The sequence below is a fragment of the Drosophila innubila genome, assembly GCF_004354385.1.
Source record: "Drosophila innubila isolate TH190305 chromosome 3L unlocalized genomic scaffold, UK_Dinn_1.0 0_D_3L, whole genome shotgun sequence".
In the NCBI taxonomy this organism is placed as follows: domain Eukaryota; kingdom Metazoa; phylum Arthropoda; class Insecta; order Diptera; family Drosophilidae; genus Drosophila; species Drosophila innubila.
This window is the reverse complement of record NW_022995376.1, coordinates 19,771,131-19,787,347: the sequence shown is the minus strand read 5'-3', so window position 1 is coordinate 19,787,347 and position 16,217 is coordinate 19,771,131. Positions and strand designations below refer to the sequence as shown.

General features: G+C 36.9%; 1 protein-coding gene across 1 annotated transcript; it reads right to left on the bottom strand.

Annotated features, from left to right (window-relative positions):
- Positions 1 to 259: 259 nt before the first annotated feature.
- On the bottom strand, positions 260 to 983 carry LOC117787481. The gene is made up of 2 exons (XM_034626023.1): positions 911 to 983; positions 260 to 853 (listed from the first exon to the last, which is right to left on the bottom strand). Exons 1-2 carry the CDS (start codon positions 959 to 961, stop codon positions 350 to 352), a joined length of 555 nt encoding a protein of 184 aa, XP_034481914.1. The 5' UTR covers positions 962 to 983; the 3' UTR covers positions 260 to 349.
- Between the last annotated feature and the right edge of the window lie 15,234 nt (positions 984 to 16,217).

The window sequence follows — 16,217 nt, the reverse complement described above, 5'->3', positions numbered from 1 at the left end:
GTTTATAAATTTTCAATAAATGCTTTATTATCGCGTAAGACTCCTAAGTCGAGTTTGTTTCTGGAATCTGTGGGATCTCTTGGATCTCTTGAATCTTTCACTCTTGATAGACTGTTGAAGGCTGACTTCTAATGAATTGCATCGGCTTCTGTATAGATGTAAATTGATTTATTTTAGCTGTTTGTTTTAACACTAGCATGAAATATGAGCTTTGCTTTGAAGATCACGATGTGGGAGAAGTTTGAAAAATGTTTATACATTTTGCTCGCTTTCAAAGACCTTTATTGCTACTTAAATAAATGATATAACATATATATTTCAGATAAAAACTTGTGAAAATTGTCCATCCTTAACTCTGACGATCCTCAATCCTTACAACCACAATTAGTCCACCTACATTTTCCCCAGCTTTCCAAAATGTAATTATAGCTTTGACCAGACCTCGAGGCACTTGATCTGGCCAATCTTCGGTGTTGAAAATCAAGGTCTTGATAAAGAAGTCTCCTTGCGGAATGGGACAGCTGTCTTCATCGACAAGTGGGAAATTGGTAACGTCTCCTTGCTGAACAGAAGGCTGCACAAACTGCACATAGAACTTCTTGAAGCAATCGCAAATGTTTGTCGGTGGCACATCGAACACTATGCGCTTATAATCGCCATCCATTTGGGGACTGGAGTAAAGTTCCACTGACACCTTAAAATCATCGTTGTTCATTTCCCCTTTGAAGACAAAGGAGCCATTGAGGGCACGTTCCTCCCCGATTGTCCGCAGGGTTTCAAATGAGACCAGCGATTCGGAATCGCCCTCAAAGGCCTCCAGTTGCTCATTTGAAACCACATAGGCTTTCTCGCACTGAAAAACGTGTATTTCAAAAGGATTTATTCACAACTCTTCCCAAATGATATTTACCGAAATGTAGTGCGCTAAGTGGAGTAATAGAAAAACCACTGTCAACTTCATTGCAACTTCAGAAAGCACAATGTCTCATCAAGAGAATTGTATGCCCTATTTATTGGATGATTTAACCTCTATCCAGATCACGCCATATTCATGTTATCCAAATTCCAATTATCCCATGACTTTCATGTTATTGTCATGTTAAATGTCAACAATGTTGCAGCTGATTAGAATGTACAACTTAAAATGTAGTCGACATTTGTTTTCAAGGCCAAAAGCTATATGGATAATCTTCCTGTTAAAATCTGAAATTAGTGTATTCATGCATGTATCAATTAAAGGTTTATCAAAAGTTTTAGCGACAAATCCACTTTCAATTCAATTCAATTGGCAATTGAACTCAACCCACATCAATCTATCCAAATGAGTATGCAAATCTCTTGGCCAAAACTAAACCCCAATTAACGCCTAAGAACGTGCCAAGTTGAGCAATTGATTTATGCCCAAATGAGCTTAACTAACGGCAAAAACTGTTGGCCACAATGTCGAAGCCATAGGCTCAACCTCACGTAAAGAACACCCACAATGCCTGTACCACCAATCCAAAATCTGAACCAAACATAGAGACCTCCAAAATCAATCAACCTCGATTTTTCAATTTTGTTTTTTTTTTTTTTTGTGGCCTCTGCGCGAGTTAAGAAAAAAGCAACTCGAAAAGTCATAATAATAAATTGCTGTGATTTAATCAATTGTAGCAGGTGTTTTACAACAGCTTGCAACAACAACAACAACTGCAATAACAAGAAAACTGGTTGCGTCGATGCTTCAACTTCTTCTTGTGGTGCCACACTCCATACTCCATACTCCATGCTCCATACTCCACTTGTGGGTTGCTTGATTTGCGCAAATTAGCGCATGCAAAGGCGAAAAAGAAAAAGAAGTACCAAAAAAAAAAATATGTATCTTGAAGATAGCAAAGATTAAATACTTTAACATCTTTATAAATACGGATTGTGTGTTTTTATATTTAAATGAAACTTATTTTCGATTGTTTCTAGAAATTTTTTATAAAGTTTTTTGATAAATCGGTCTGAATTCATCCAACAGAATATAAGTAGTTTAGACTTTACTCATTTATGATTTTATAGCAACTGAAAGTGCAAAGATAATATAGATTTTCAAACAAGTTTGAACGTTATATTCTATAGTTTTAGTAATTTACTTTTTTATTAAAATATGTTTATATTTTGAATGGTCACATTGCATTATAAAATTGCAACACTCTCTAGCAGGGTATAAAAAGCAACAAACATTCTGCACAGTCTGCCCACAACATGCCACATGCTGCACAGATACAGATACGCAGATCGCAAAACTATTTAAGTCCAAATCCACAGTCTTTGCCATAAGTTAGCACCCATACAATCGATAAACCAGTAATGTGCATATCCAGAGAGCTCGAATCGGTTTTCTGTAATTCTACTCTATAATGTGTGCCAGTAAACACTGCGTTTGATGAATAATAATACTTAATGAAAATCGTAATAAACAGAATAATTATAAAATAAATTACTTTATAAGTAAAATATAAAATATAAAAATAATGTACAACTAAGATTATTGATAAAAAAAAAAGTATTAAAGTATATTTTATATTAAGATAAATTTATTTATTTAAATATTTGAGCAGCACAGTAAGGACTGCGTGTGATGAATTCTTGACAGTCAATCGCATTAATTTCATTTTTGGCAGTTGACTCTTGATTGATATTAATGTCGTGGCATCAATCAATAGACACACTGAGTATGGTTAGAGGTAGATAACTTCTCGTATAACCAACTGCCACACATCTCACATGTGCAACGCCTCAGTCGGACGCCTGAAACGAGTGGGTTGCTCTCAGTGTGTGCGAGTGTGTGAGTGTGTGCGAGTGTGTGAGACGGTAGCCCAAAACCACAGTGGGGCAGTCAATTATGCCATTTGGCACAAAAACGAATGAACAAAATATAATAACATTCAGATGTATGTCTGTGCAACGACCATTAGTTGTTGTTGTTGCAAGTTGCAAGTTGTTTGTTGCTTGTTGGATTAGGTCGCCTGATATGTTGCGCATGCGCACCGCATGACGTCCAATAAAATTAAGCGCGTGTTGCATTTGTTGTTGTCGTCGTTGTTACCCACTTGACCAACAAACGAAACAACACGTACAAAGTTTGACGCGTGACGTGCTTGGTTGGCTCATTGGTTACACTAGGCAACAAAAATGATCAAATATAAATCTATATAAATAAAATATTAAACTATATAAATAAATATAAAATCAAGACTGCAAACCGAAATTATTCACCCGGCGAACCCGAGCCTGAACCAAACCACTTTCCTTTAAAAAAGGTTCGGTTCGAAAAATATTTAATACATGAATTTTATGCTTTTCTAATATTAATCAAATTCTTAAGACTTCGGATTAAAAGAAGTTATATATAAATTTTTAATTAAATTTACATTATTATCAAAATTTAAGCTTTTTTTAATTCAAATTAAATTGGCTTTAAAAGTCAAGAAAAAATTTAAGCAATAAAAATATTTTGTTGTATTCATTTGAACCAAGTCTCAAGGGCGTATATAAACCGGTTCGCCAACCGAACCTTAGTGTTACCCTGTGGTTTGAGCCCCCGAACCGAACCTTTGCAGCCTTAATAAATTTAATTTAATGAATTTTATTTAAAATATATGTATTATAGTGTCATAAAATTCAATTTTTGGTTGTTGTGTGTAGCTTGCCACTGCCACTTGTGGCACGAACACATAGCGCACACCAATACAAGGGCAACAACTTTCGCATTAGGCCAATGCGACAACAACAACAACAACAACAATTGCAACAATTTGGCCAAGTCGAAGTCGAAGCCACGGAAGCCGCACACGCCTGTGTAGGAAGCTTTGTGGCGAGCCTTTTAACATTTATGCGAAGTGACTCTCGGCTTGTCCCACTCCCACTCCCACTACCGCACCTGCTGCCCCCAGCTGTTGTCCTCTTTAGTTATGCATTGCAGTTAATTTTCGCAACGACGCAATAGAGCCGCACTGCAGCTCCCACGCTTCCCTCCGCAGGCATCCAAGGCAGTCATCAGAAGCAGCAGCTGCAGCTGGTTTAACAACCTGCCGACGACGCCTTATCACCTGCCTCTACCTCTTTCGGTACCTCTACCTCTGACTCTGCCAACGTCACAGCTGTTTTTATTTGTTTTTTTCATTAATAATATATTTAGTTGTTGTTTTTGTTTAGTTTGTGCGCTGCTTGTTTTGCTTTTTGGCGCGCAAAATTTCAAGTTTCGTAATGCTTATCGAGTTTTTATATTTTTATTTTTTTGGGACTGCTTTGGACTTATGCTAGGCGTGGGCTCCATTGGCTCCGTGATTGCGCTCAATCAAATTGCTTTTAATTAATTGAAATACGTTACTTTAATTGCTGCGTAATTAAAAGTTTGATTTATTTAAGCAATACCCCGCAGTCTGGCATTATTTTAGCTATAGACTTGGAACTAGTGGAACTCTGTTTATGCAAATGTTCCTGTCACTTTGACTGGGAATTATAAATATGCTTTCAGAATATGTAAATGCTTTCTTGATTGCAATATTGCAATATTTTGCCATTTATTTTTATTGCCCGTCAACGTCTAAGAGCTTCTATAATCTAAGAAAGTCATCTAAAATAGTCTTTAATTCGCAATATTTTTAATGTGTTGTTAATTAACAGCATCATATAATTGACCCAAAAGTATGCTTTGGAAAAGGTTAAAATTGCTATAGAAAACTTGACCAGCTGATTAGTTTTATTCACGTTTAAATTATATGAATATGAGAATATATTCAAAGAAAAAGTATTCATAAATATATTTTCTTGGTATCCCTAGAAACGTTTTGTATATTTTTATGATGGCCTCCATCTATATTTAGTTATCGCTGTTGACTTCAATAAAAAATCAACTAATTGCCATGTGCACGTCGGTTATCCTTGATCTTCAATGGTTCATTAACTCCAAGCAAGCCCAAGCAGATAACCAGCTGGACAGCAATAACAACAACAATGCTGTGGAGCGTATTTAATACAATTAACTCGGTACGTTTATAAGATTAACCTCGGCAGAAAGTCAGAGAATGGGTCTGGGTCTGGATCTGGATCTGAGACAGACCCAGTTGCAAGATCACGCTGAGTCTACGTAGCGCAGATTAACAATCAATTAAAATTGACAACTGTACCGAAAGGGGGCAGCGATCGGTGGCACTTGCCACTGGCTGGCAGACAGGCTTGCCACATAGGCAAGTTTGAAAGGAAACTAATTATAATGGCTGCATAAAAGGCGCCATTTAGCCCCGACGACACGCAATAATTACGCCCAATTAATAGCAATAACTTTGCAAATTAGATAATTTGGGTTCACATCCAGTTTCCCTCCTCTTTCTTTTCAGCATCTTCAGCTGCAGCTGCTCGCCAAGTAATTCACTGCTCAACTACGCTGTTGCATCTGCATCTGCCCCAAAGCACACGCGCTACAAATACCAAATGTGTGTAATCAGTTAGCGTCGCAGTTGTCGCTGCTCTGGACATGGAATGAAATACTCTGGACACGCCCGTAACTTGTTCTTTCATATGTTGCAACTATTTTCTGCTGCTCTCAAATCATGATATTATCACACTATAGAAGCTAAACTTTATTAACAAATAATTTAAACAGCATAAGAATATACATTAGGGTGCATCGATTTGTATGACAGTGCTGCCATATCATCCTTTTTAAGGACAGATTTGTCCCATTTTAAAATGAATTTGCCTGAATTTTTCTGAAACATCCCATATCCAGAAATCTGTCCTTTTTAATATCTGTTATACTTTTAAATATTCGCTTAAAATATTTATTTAATATTAAAAAAAATTAAGTGTGTGGCAACCATGTTAAAGTTCATTCGATTTACTTGTAAACGAATCAAAAAAAGTTTGCCCAAATTTCGGGAATCGTGACTTATAGGGCTGGTTGCGATTACAAATCTCCGATGTCAATTTAATTTAAAATAAATTTTCTTTTTTGCATAGCTAATTACAAGTTTTTAATAGTGTTGAAAAACACTTAAATCATATATTTTCTTTGTTTTAGGTTCTTACTGTTTGTATTGTTTTTTTTTTAACATAGTTATTTACAATACTCTTTTTCAATTTTAATATTTTGAACGCTCAAAAATTTACAATATCGCGACAAAAACAGCAATAACATAAAAACTGATGCATGATCTTAATCATGTGTACTTAAAAACTATGAAAAGTTGACATTTTGAGAATTTCCTGTTTTCGTGTTCCTTTTTAAAATATTTGTCCTATTTTTGTCCTTTTTTCGGAGTCCGTCTATCCTGTTTTTCTTATCGACTTATGGCAGGACTGTTGTATGGGTCAAACTAAATTTATAAATGGTAACCCAAATTAGTAATCTAGGCGCAATTCTAAGAAGCTTTCAACAAGAAACCATAGTTTTAAAACTTATTCCTTGAAAAATGCACTTTTTCGAAATTGTTATCATGTTAAAAAATCACAAAATTGTTCAACATCAAAAGTGGGAACTAGGAATTCATCTTAGAACAATGGTTTCCTGGTGAAAACATCTTAGTATTGCGAACTTGGGTTACCAATATTACCGAAAAACCCGATGCACCCTAATGAACATGATATTTTCTTAAAACCTTTATTTGAGTTGTTTTTTTACGGATTTATTTCTGTGGCAACTGCCAGTTAACCACTTGACTAACCATAACTCCTCCAGGCTGCAAAACTCCTCTGCTGAACTTGGGCAATTTATCAAACACAACGCGCCATCGCAGCTAACCAGTCGCATCATCCAGAAGAAGATGCAACAACCACAACACCACAAAAACCGCCGGCAGCTGAACGGAGTCTAGTATTACATAAGCAAAGTCAACATTGAAGCAGCCAGCAGTGGGCTTATCTATTGGCCCAACTGCAAAGATCAACTGGAACTGCAACCGCAGCAACAAAATGGCACAAGATCAGCAACTGTTGCTGTTGCTGTTGCAGAGGCAGAGTTAGATGTTGCCCCAAGGCAGCTGGACGCAGCAGCAGCAGTCAAAACAGCTGGCAAAAGGTGGCGGCACTGTACCAAGAGTACAGCAAGTGGGCTGAAGTGAAGACTGGGAACTCGAGACTGGGGAGAACTGGAAGAACTGGGAGACTGGGTTTTCAGACACAGCTCGAGTTGCAGCTTGAGGCAGGCACGCGCTCAGCACAAGTCCAATTCTGAGTCTGAGTCTGAGTCTGAGTCCGAGTTTAACTACGAGTCGAGTTTGGGCAGTCAGTTAGTCTCCAGCTGGCCAAACAGTAGCTGATTCTATGGTAGCTGCTGTTGGAATTTTAAGCTGGAGCTGGAGCTGGAGCATTACAATTGATTTGTTTGTGGCCTTTGGGCAAGTGACAGGCTCATTCCAATCAGCGATTTCGACCAGCGCACGCCTCCAATTAGAGTCTAAACGACAATTGTACTTTTAACCCAATTTACTTATGCACTGCGCTTTGCTTTGCTGTGGTTTTCCTTTTGTTTTCTGTTGTTGTTTTTTTCCCCAACTCTGCTTTAACAATAAATCTAAATTGTATAAAGTTTTGAAAGTCTTCTCTGTTCTCTACACTGTCCCTAAGTCCATCCGTCGATTCTCCTCTCCAAAACTCAGCTCAATGTGAGCCTCGAGTGGTTCCGCCGCCCTAAAGAAACCCCGCAGTGCGTGTTGCATACTCTTCACCAAAATTTATTAAAACTTACAACTCTTAATGATGGTATACAATCCATGAAATTGGTATAATTATAGTTCTGTTATAATACAAATGTTTCTCAATTTTTCACATTATATAAAACGATATATTTAAAAAAATCTATTGATTTTTTTTTCAGTGTTACAGGACAGTTTTAATAATAAAATATATGGATAGTGTTTGGGTAAAATGTCAAATTAAAGTTTTAATTTCTGTTTAGATGTTCTCAAAATTATTGATACAGTTAAATTCAAATATAAATTAATTTCAAGTCATGAATATTAAATAAATTTATCCTCTGCGCTCCAGAGACTATAATTGATATAAATGAATTGATGGAACAAATATTCTAATCTATCTTTGGTACAGATAAATTTTTTTATAACTATATCATTATAAAATAAGTTAATTGCAATTCTGAACTTTAGGCTGTGTTTTAAAAGCGAATAGATCAGTCAATCAATCAGTTAAAATTACCTAATAGAGCTTAAGTAAAGTTAATTTTGAACTATTTTCAAATGGAAAGAGTATACACGTTGCGACTTTCTGCTTTCGCTGGATTTCTTCTTGTTTATGTATTTGATTATTTGCTTAAATCTTTATCGCTGGTTGCTTGCATCGCCTCCCTTGTTCGTATGCAGGCAACGTTCATCGTTTGCCGTCGTTTGCATCTACATACGAGGCTCGATGCCAGTCGGCAGTCGGCAGTCGGGAGTCGGGAGTCGGGAATCGGAGTCGTGGAGGGAATCGAAGTCGCAGCCAGTGGCGCGTTGTGTGTTGAGATCCATTAAGGCAATGACCTGTTTTCATATCATTTTTTTTTTATTTATTTATTTATTTTTTTCATTTTGTATGTGTGCCTGTTTTGTTGTTGTTTTGTCTCGCTCTTGCGCATGCGGCCCCTTGGCGTAGGCGTGTGCAGGAGGGCGGCATAGGGAGGAAGAGAGAGAGGCACACGCAATCGGATCGGATCGGTCCGACTGTCCATACGTCTGTCCGTCCGTCTGTCTGTCTGTCTGTCCGTCCGTCTACGGCGTTGCATGTGTCCATGTTGCAAGTTGATAGTAAAAATTATGATGATTCTTGCCCCAACCCAACAACTGGTCAAACGAGTTATTCTTATATATTTTTTTTTTTTGACTTCGACTTCGTCTTCTTCTTCTACTCTCTGGCCTGTGTGCATATTTATCTTTGCGTTGTCGTTGCCTCCACTTCATTAGGTCTTTAATTTTATATCGACTGGAAGCGCGTATCAAAACAGAGAAAAGGCACTCTGAGCTCTTCTTTTTCCTTCGCCTTTTATTTTTTTTATTATGTCTTTTTTTTGCAGTTGTACGCTGTTGTATGGTAGATACTTACAACGTGAAAAGCATTTGGCGCGTAAAATCTTTTGGGTTCATTAGAACGTTGAACGTTGTCGTTGTGGTTGTGGTTGTCGCTCTGTGGATGTCGTTGTTGCTGTTCTTGGCTATGGATAACCCAGCTAGATCTGGGCTTGAGCCAGAGCCTGAGCCTGATCCACAGCCAGAGTCAGAGTCAGAGCTGTAGCCTGACCATGGGCATGGGCACCAAGTCACCGGGCGCAATCAAGTCGTTTCACTGGCGCTGTCAGTTTGACAGAACATCTGCGGTTTAATCTGGTTTGGGATGCGCCGGCTGCTTGGATACGATGTTCTATCTTGTACTCGCAGTTGGTACAGTTCGGACGTACGAGGAGGTGACTCTGTTAACTACGATTACACTCTTGCAAAGTTATTTTAGTTCTTTTTTTTTTTGTTGATTTGCCAACATGATCAACCTGACAATTGTCACAGCAAGAAATTTTTATCGAAGCAGAAGTTTTTATGCAGTTCGACTTGATTTCGACATATATCAATTTTATAATTTTTAAATTAAAAATTTCAATGTTACAATTATTTCCACATTTTTACTTTACAGTTACAAAAAACCACTTTTTTTTAATTTGAATTAAAAAAAGTAAATTAATAATTAATTTGCAAATATATTTAATAGTTACGAAATGGCACTTACTTTTAATTTATCCAAGACATCTGAAAAAAAAGTTATTAAAATTGAATATTTTTTACAACATTTTGGTATTTTAAGTATCTATTGAAGGACATGTTATGTATCACATGAAAAGTATTGAGTCAAAGACAAAGAATATTTTAAAATTTTGGTAATACACCATTTAACTCAATAGATATTCAATTAAAATTTTATTTATGGTTTTTAAAATCAATGCTTAATAATAACTCGTATTTGTTTTGCCTCATAAGAATGTATCTGATAGTATATCGCGCATGAATTAATTAAATAATAAAGGGAAACATTTTTTTTAATAACTAAGACTCAGAAAAAAAAGCATCTTATAACATGCATAACTTATTTTCATTTAAAAGAATTGTAAGAGTAAAATAAAACAAAACAGCTTCACTACCAATTCAAATATAAAGTTTTACAGGGTATTTAACGGACAATCACTGTCGATTCCTTGCCGTCTGGTTTACACAAACTGTCCGTGGGTTGATTTTTGTGCAGTTTGTTTTAGATAAGCCTAATGCAGGAGTCTTTCTATTTGTCAAGAGCTCCTCAATCTACAAGTATACGTTTGTATGTACAAGTATATACCCATTAACTATCTACATATCTGACAGTGTTTGACTAGCTGGTTTTCCCAGTCTTTGCTTTGGCTGCCGTGTGGATTGTGGATTGTGGATTGTCGTTTGTTTGCCTTCTCAAATATCCCAGAGTGTAAATATTGAACTGTTACTTAGCTATGGGATCATGCGAGCTAGGGTATCTGTGATGGTCATGCCCAACCTTGACCATATAATTGCCAAGTGCGATTCTCAACTCTCAGGGTCATAAACTTCTAATTATTTATCAACCGATGCAACCGCAACTGCAACTGCAACTGGTTGTTGCATCCTTGAAAACAAATTGAAATCTTTTGTTGAGAACTCGTGCATCGCTATTTTAATGGGTACACCCCCCGGGGCGGTCAAAGTTTGTCGATTAATTGTTGTTTGGAGAATTGGAGAATTGGAGAACTGGAGAACAGTGCATTGATTTCAAAGTTTAAATGTTCTGACCAATGCAAATATTGTCGATCATTTTAATCACCGTTCATTTTGCATCAATTGCCGTTGAGTGGGTGCAACATTGAATTGGATAATGATGTGGCACAGTACTTTTTAAGTGGTGGGGGGAGGGGGCAATGATATTTCCATAACCACGAGCTAAAAAGCGACTCCATCAAAGCCATAACACGTCAAATCTGTGCCCCCAAAACTGAATAAGAAACAAACAAATGTTGCATGCGGGTCGTTTGGTGCTCGGCACAGCACGACAAATGAATCACGCGGCGATCGGGGCAACGATCATCGGGAGTTGCAGTTGCAGTCGCTCGTTCGTGTGCCCCCAGAAGCTGCAACAGCGACATTGACAATGAGCCAAATACGATCCCAAATTCGATCCCAAAAGCGATTCCAAACAGATACAAACGGTAGCCAAACCAAAGCATACTAAACAACAACCAAAGCAACCAAAACAACAACAACAACAACAACATGAAACGTGCGCGTTTGCAAGAGCTTTTGGCTTAAGTTTTGAAGCATGATCGGGCATGATCGTTAAGCAGTGCACAGTAGCTGCTTGAGCGTCATAATAACAGCAACAACAAGATGTAGTAGTCCCCCTCCCGTTACCCCTGCCTCTGCCCCTACCCTACCCCCACCCAGTAGGCCTTTGTCTGCATGTCTGTTGTGGCACAGCTGCAGCGCTGCAGGGTGTACAGTGTACACTGTACAGTGTACGGCAAAGTCGCGCGCGCATGCGCAACAAATCAACACAAACAAGTCAAATCCCTCCTAAAAGTCCCCCTCCCCCCATTGTCCCCTAATCCTCCATATCTTGGATAGAGCGTAGGAAACTGCTTAACCGGTTTTGTTGGGGTACGACAGCGACAACGATGCACAAAGCTTTTAAGAACCTTCTTTGTTGTAGCTTGCAGTTGCTTACACTGCGCGAAAAATTGGGCAAGTACAATTAAAGATGAAATTTATTGTTGACAACTAAGAAGTGAAGAAATAATCTATTTATATGATAAAGAACTACTGTAAGAAAAAAATCATTTATTTAATTTCAAAAAATAAAATAGGTAGCGCTTTTTATAGAAGCAGAGTTTGGAAGTGTTTAACCGCCCAAGACAACCTTTAAGACATTTAATATTAAAACTCAAACAGATATTAAATTGAGGAAAAATTGAGGACAGTAGAACTCCATTAAATACAATGGACATTTTGTCTGTCTATATGGATTCTCAGCTTGCATTTATAAAACTATTAAAAAATAAATAAAATACTTGAAAATATAATGTATAGTATAAGTAACAGGTTGAAAGTATTGTATCTATTTAATATTGATATTTCACTTAGAAAAAATTATTTAAAAAAAAAGGTATATGGAGGTTCATAGAGCATACTAAGAGTTTAGTTGATATCAGCTTCAACAAATTTCATACAGTAAGATTTCCCTCATATGGAAACAGAGGATTGGTTTCCAAAAGCAACCCATCAAATTTTTTTTAATTAATGTTTCTTATACTAAGAGATTTAAATACAGTTGATAAGAAAACGCGCTGTCCAATAATTAATCGATTGATATTTTATCTCTTAAACAAAATTCTGTATTAGTGAGGACCTTAATCAAAGATACTTTGATATGTATAGAGTAATATTTTCCTGTTTATTTTTCTTAAGCATGCAAGTCCATTAAATACCTAGACTAGCTCTTGTTTACACTGCGATGATCTATTCGGATCAATTTGATTTCTCTTTTCTTCCTTTTGCATTTATAATTACCACCTCCGAGTGGAGTGCAGAGTTCCCCCCTTTCTTCACAGTTTGCCGTTTCTAAAACGTTTAATTCCATATGAAATTATGGCCTGCATGTATGGTATGGTAGCATTGAGTATCGGTACCTCCAATTTTGTTGAGTGTAATTGCCACTTCCAATACAAAAAAAAAAAGCTTTTATTTTTATTTTCGTTTTCCATGCGGTTCTTTCCTTCCTCTATGTTTAAAAGCGACTGCGCTCCCGTCTTAAGCTGCATTACAACTTTTTACTGCGTCTTAACTGAAATCGAGTTTTGTTGTTGTTGTTGTTGCATGTAGTTTTCTATCTGTGCAACTCCGCCCGAAACATCAACGCCCAGCTCATGGGTCTCGCTTTATAACATATACTACATACGTGTATATGTATGTGCATATATTTCTCTGACAATCTGCTGGCTTGATGGCTACAACGTTGCTATCGTCATCCTCATCCTCATCCACATCGTCATCATCATCATCATCGTCATCGTCATTGGGTTGAAGTCGTTCAGTAGCTGCGCTTAATTGCATTTTGACTTGCGGCGTGAAGTTGCTTTGTGTGCCCAGTTCTCCCTATGTCACCTGCCCCGTTTCCTCCTCCTCCTATTCCTCTCGATGCCTCTGCCATTTTCCTATATATATATAGTATTTAGTATGTAGAACTCTCAGCATGTCTTTGGTCTATTTGCTTAGCGTTTTGGCGTATGCCCAGTAGCTGCCTCATGCCTCTTGCCTCTGCCACTTGCCTCTTGCCACTTGCCTCTTATCACTGCTTGCGCTGAAAATTGTGTTTTTTTCCTTTGTTGTATTTGTATTTGTAGTGTATGTTTGTTGTAGTCTTTATGACTTGCAACTGTGCGTTGTTTGTGCTATGTTGATTGAATGCGCTTTGTTACTAGTTGGTCAGTCCACTTGGTCCATCCGTCCATCTATCGGTTAGTTAGTTGGTTTAGTCGGTGGGGTCTGTTTAGGTTCTTTTGTTTGTTTGATTCGTTGCCTGCTTTGGTTGCTTTGGAGCAGCCATAAAACGTACTATACCCATTGTTCATTTGACGTGATTAGTTACAGTCGCGTTATTAATAATTTTATAGCATGGCTATTGTTCGAAATTTTGTTGATTACTCATACGCCATGTTACTCCGTAACGCAAAATATACACAATTATTTGCTCACATTCAATGCGCGAAACAAATATGAAAATGCATTTGAATAATGGTTTTATTACTATTCCTTTTATTGAAACTTTACTACTTACTATTTGACAAATGCTAATTATTTTAATGGTTGTAAAATATTTTTTTTTTAATTCCAATAACATCAAAGTTTTTTTTGGACTTTCAGCGAACATTCATACCATATTTTTATCCAAAATGAAACGATTGCCTCTTTAGATAAGTTTACAATACATTTTTTTTATTGTACTATATTAGTATCGGTTTAGTTAAATCAATATTTCCAAAATACAAATTAAAAAAATAGGGACAATAGCGTTTATAGCTTTTAAAATAAAAATTGTAAAATATTATAAGAGTATAAAAAAAAAATTTCCATTTTCAATTTAAAAGTTACAATATAACTGTTTATTATTAAAGATTTTATTATAAATAGAAAAATATAATGCAATTTTATATTTTTTACCTATTTTTTCATTTTTCAAATGTGAATCATGTTGATTGCAATTTCTTAGGCAAATTTTATTTCCCACTTGATTAAAATAAATAAATGTGTCACATACTTTTTTCCTTCAATTTATTATTCTCAGCTTATAGCAATTATTTTATGATTTAATTTTAAACTAAACTATTAATTATTTTTGATGTTTATTTTACTCGTTAATAATAATGCAAAATAAATAAAATATATTATATACTGCTTTTGTCACCTAACACAGTTAGAGGTGTTAGTTTATTGTAGGCTATAATTTTGGTTTCGATTTGATTGTGTACTCTCTCTCTCTGCAGTTGGTGCAATTATCTCAACGATTTTCATAAGCTTAGGCAGTAACTGTGCTTTAATGGGCCAATAAATTGTAGAACATACGAGCAATACTGCCTCTGCCTCTGCCTCTGCCTCTGCTTCTCCACCTCCAAGTCTGCTGGCAGTTTATGGCCAAAACAGATTTCATTATAAATAGGTTAAGACGCTAAATTTACTGTAGGCATAAAAGACTGTGGACGAGAAGCAGCAAAGCACCAAAAGCATCGCATAAACCTTTAAACCTAAACACGCACTTAAGTAATAAAAAATAAAAAATAAATAAATGAAAAAAAAAAAAAAAATACCAACAGAAAAGCAACTAAGACGAGAAACATGACATTAAATTGCATGAGGTTAAAAAAATAATATTGTGAGGGGAGCGCATAAGAACACAGGTGTTCAGCTGCTGCAGCAGCTACATATACATAAAAAAAAAAAAACCAGCGGCGAAAAAAACAACAACAACAAACTTAAAATCAAGTTTTAAAGATTCAACTACAACAACAACAATAACAATAACAAGAACAACAACAACTACGGCAACGGCACTTAAACAGCTCCAGCAGAAGACAGCAATAGCAGACGAAGGAGAAGAGAGAGAGGCGTAGAGAGGAAGATTGAGATGGCTGGAGACCTTTAAATGCGCACGACGATGCGGGCTAAGCAGCAGGCAGAGCGGCGACTGCGACTGCGACGCTGACAGCGACAGCGACTGCGCAGCAGCATCCAAACAAGTCGCCTCAAAGCCAGCTGAGGGGCCAAAGCCAAACCCAAGACACGAGTCCCAACTCGGCTCTCGACTCTCGACTCTCGTCTCTTTCGTCTCTCGGCGATCGTGCATGCAGCAACTTGTCGATTTCGAGCTCTCGCCCCTTTACCCTTGGCCTGAAGAGCCTGGCCCCTGTCTGATTATGATCGGAGCGGAGCTATATGAGCTGCTTGCCACTGCAACTGCTGTTGGCATTGTTGTTGCTGCTGCTGCCACAGCAACTGCTGCTGCTGCCAGTACTCGTCGTATAATAAACATAATGATAATGCCTCCGAAGCTGTCTGATTGTCCAAGTGGTGCACTGCCTCCTTCTGCCTCGTATCTCTATCTCAAGCTGTCTGTCTTCTTGCCACTGTCAATGTAATTTAAATATAATTTTCTGTCTTTTGAGTGCGGGCTTGACACATTGGTAATAGAGAAGCCAAAGAAATGGCCTCTAACGGATTCACACAAACATACAAGCCCATTACATATGACAGCATTATCGATGAATCTCAAATTGTGCATGAGGTTAGTATTGTCACCCAACTACAAAAAAGAACTAAATACCAGTACGTTTTCCAAGCATCAGCAACTTATTGGCCTCAAATTTAATCTTTTTCATTGGTTTTTTCTAAAACAACTTATTGATTAAGTTGCTCACGTCGTACAAATTAGAAGAAAAGAAATATATAATCTTTCTTAAAATTTAGTTTGGTGATTTTAAAAAGTACATTTTTATGGTAATATTTGATGGTATTGAAATTATGCCAGACACAGAACTAATACCTCAGTTACTTAGTTATTATAATACGAGATTTTCATAAAAAATAGTTACAACGCTAAGTCGAGTTTCGTTACTGAATTTAAATACACATATCTTAAACTTATATTTGAGTACGGAACTC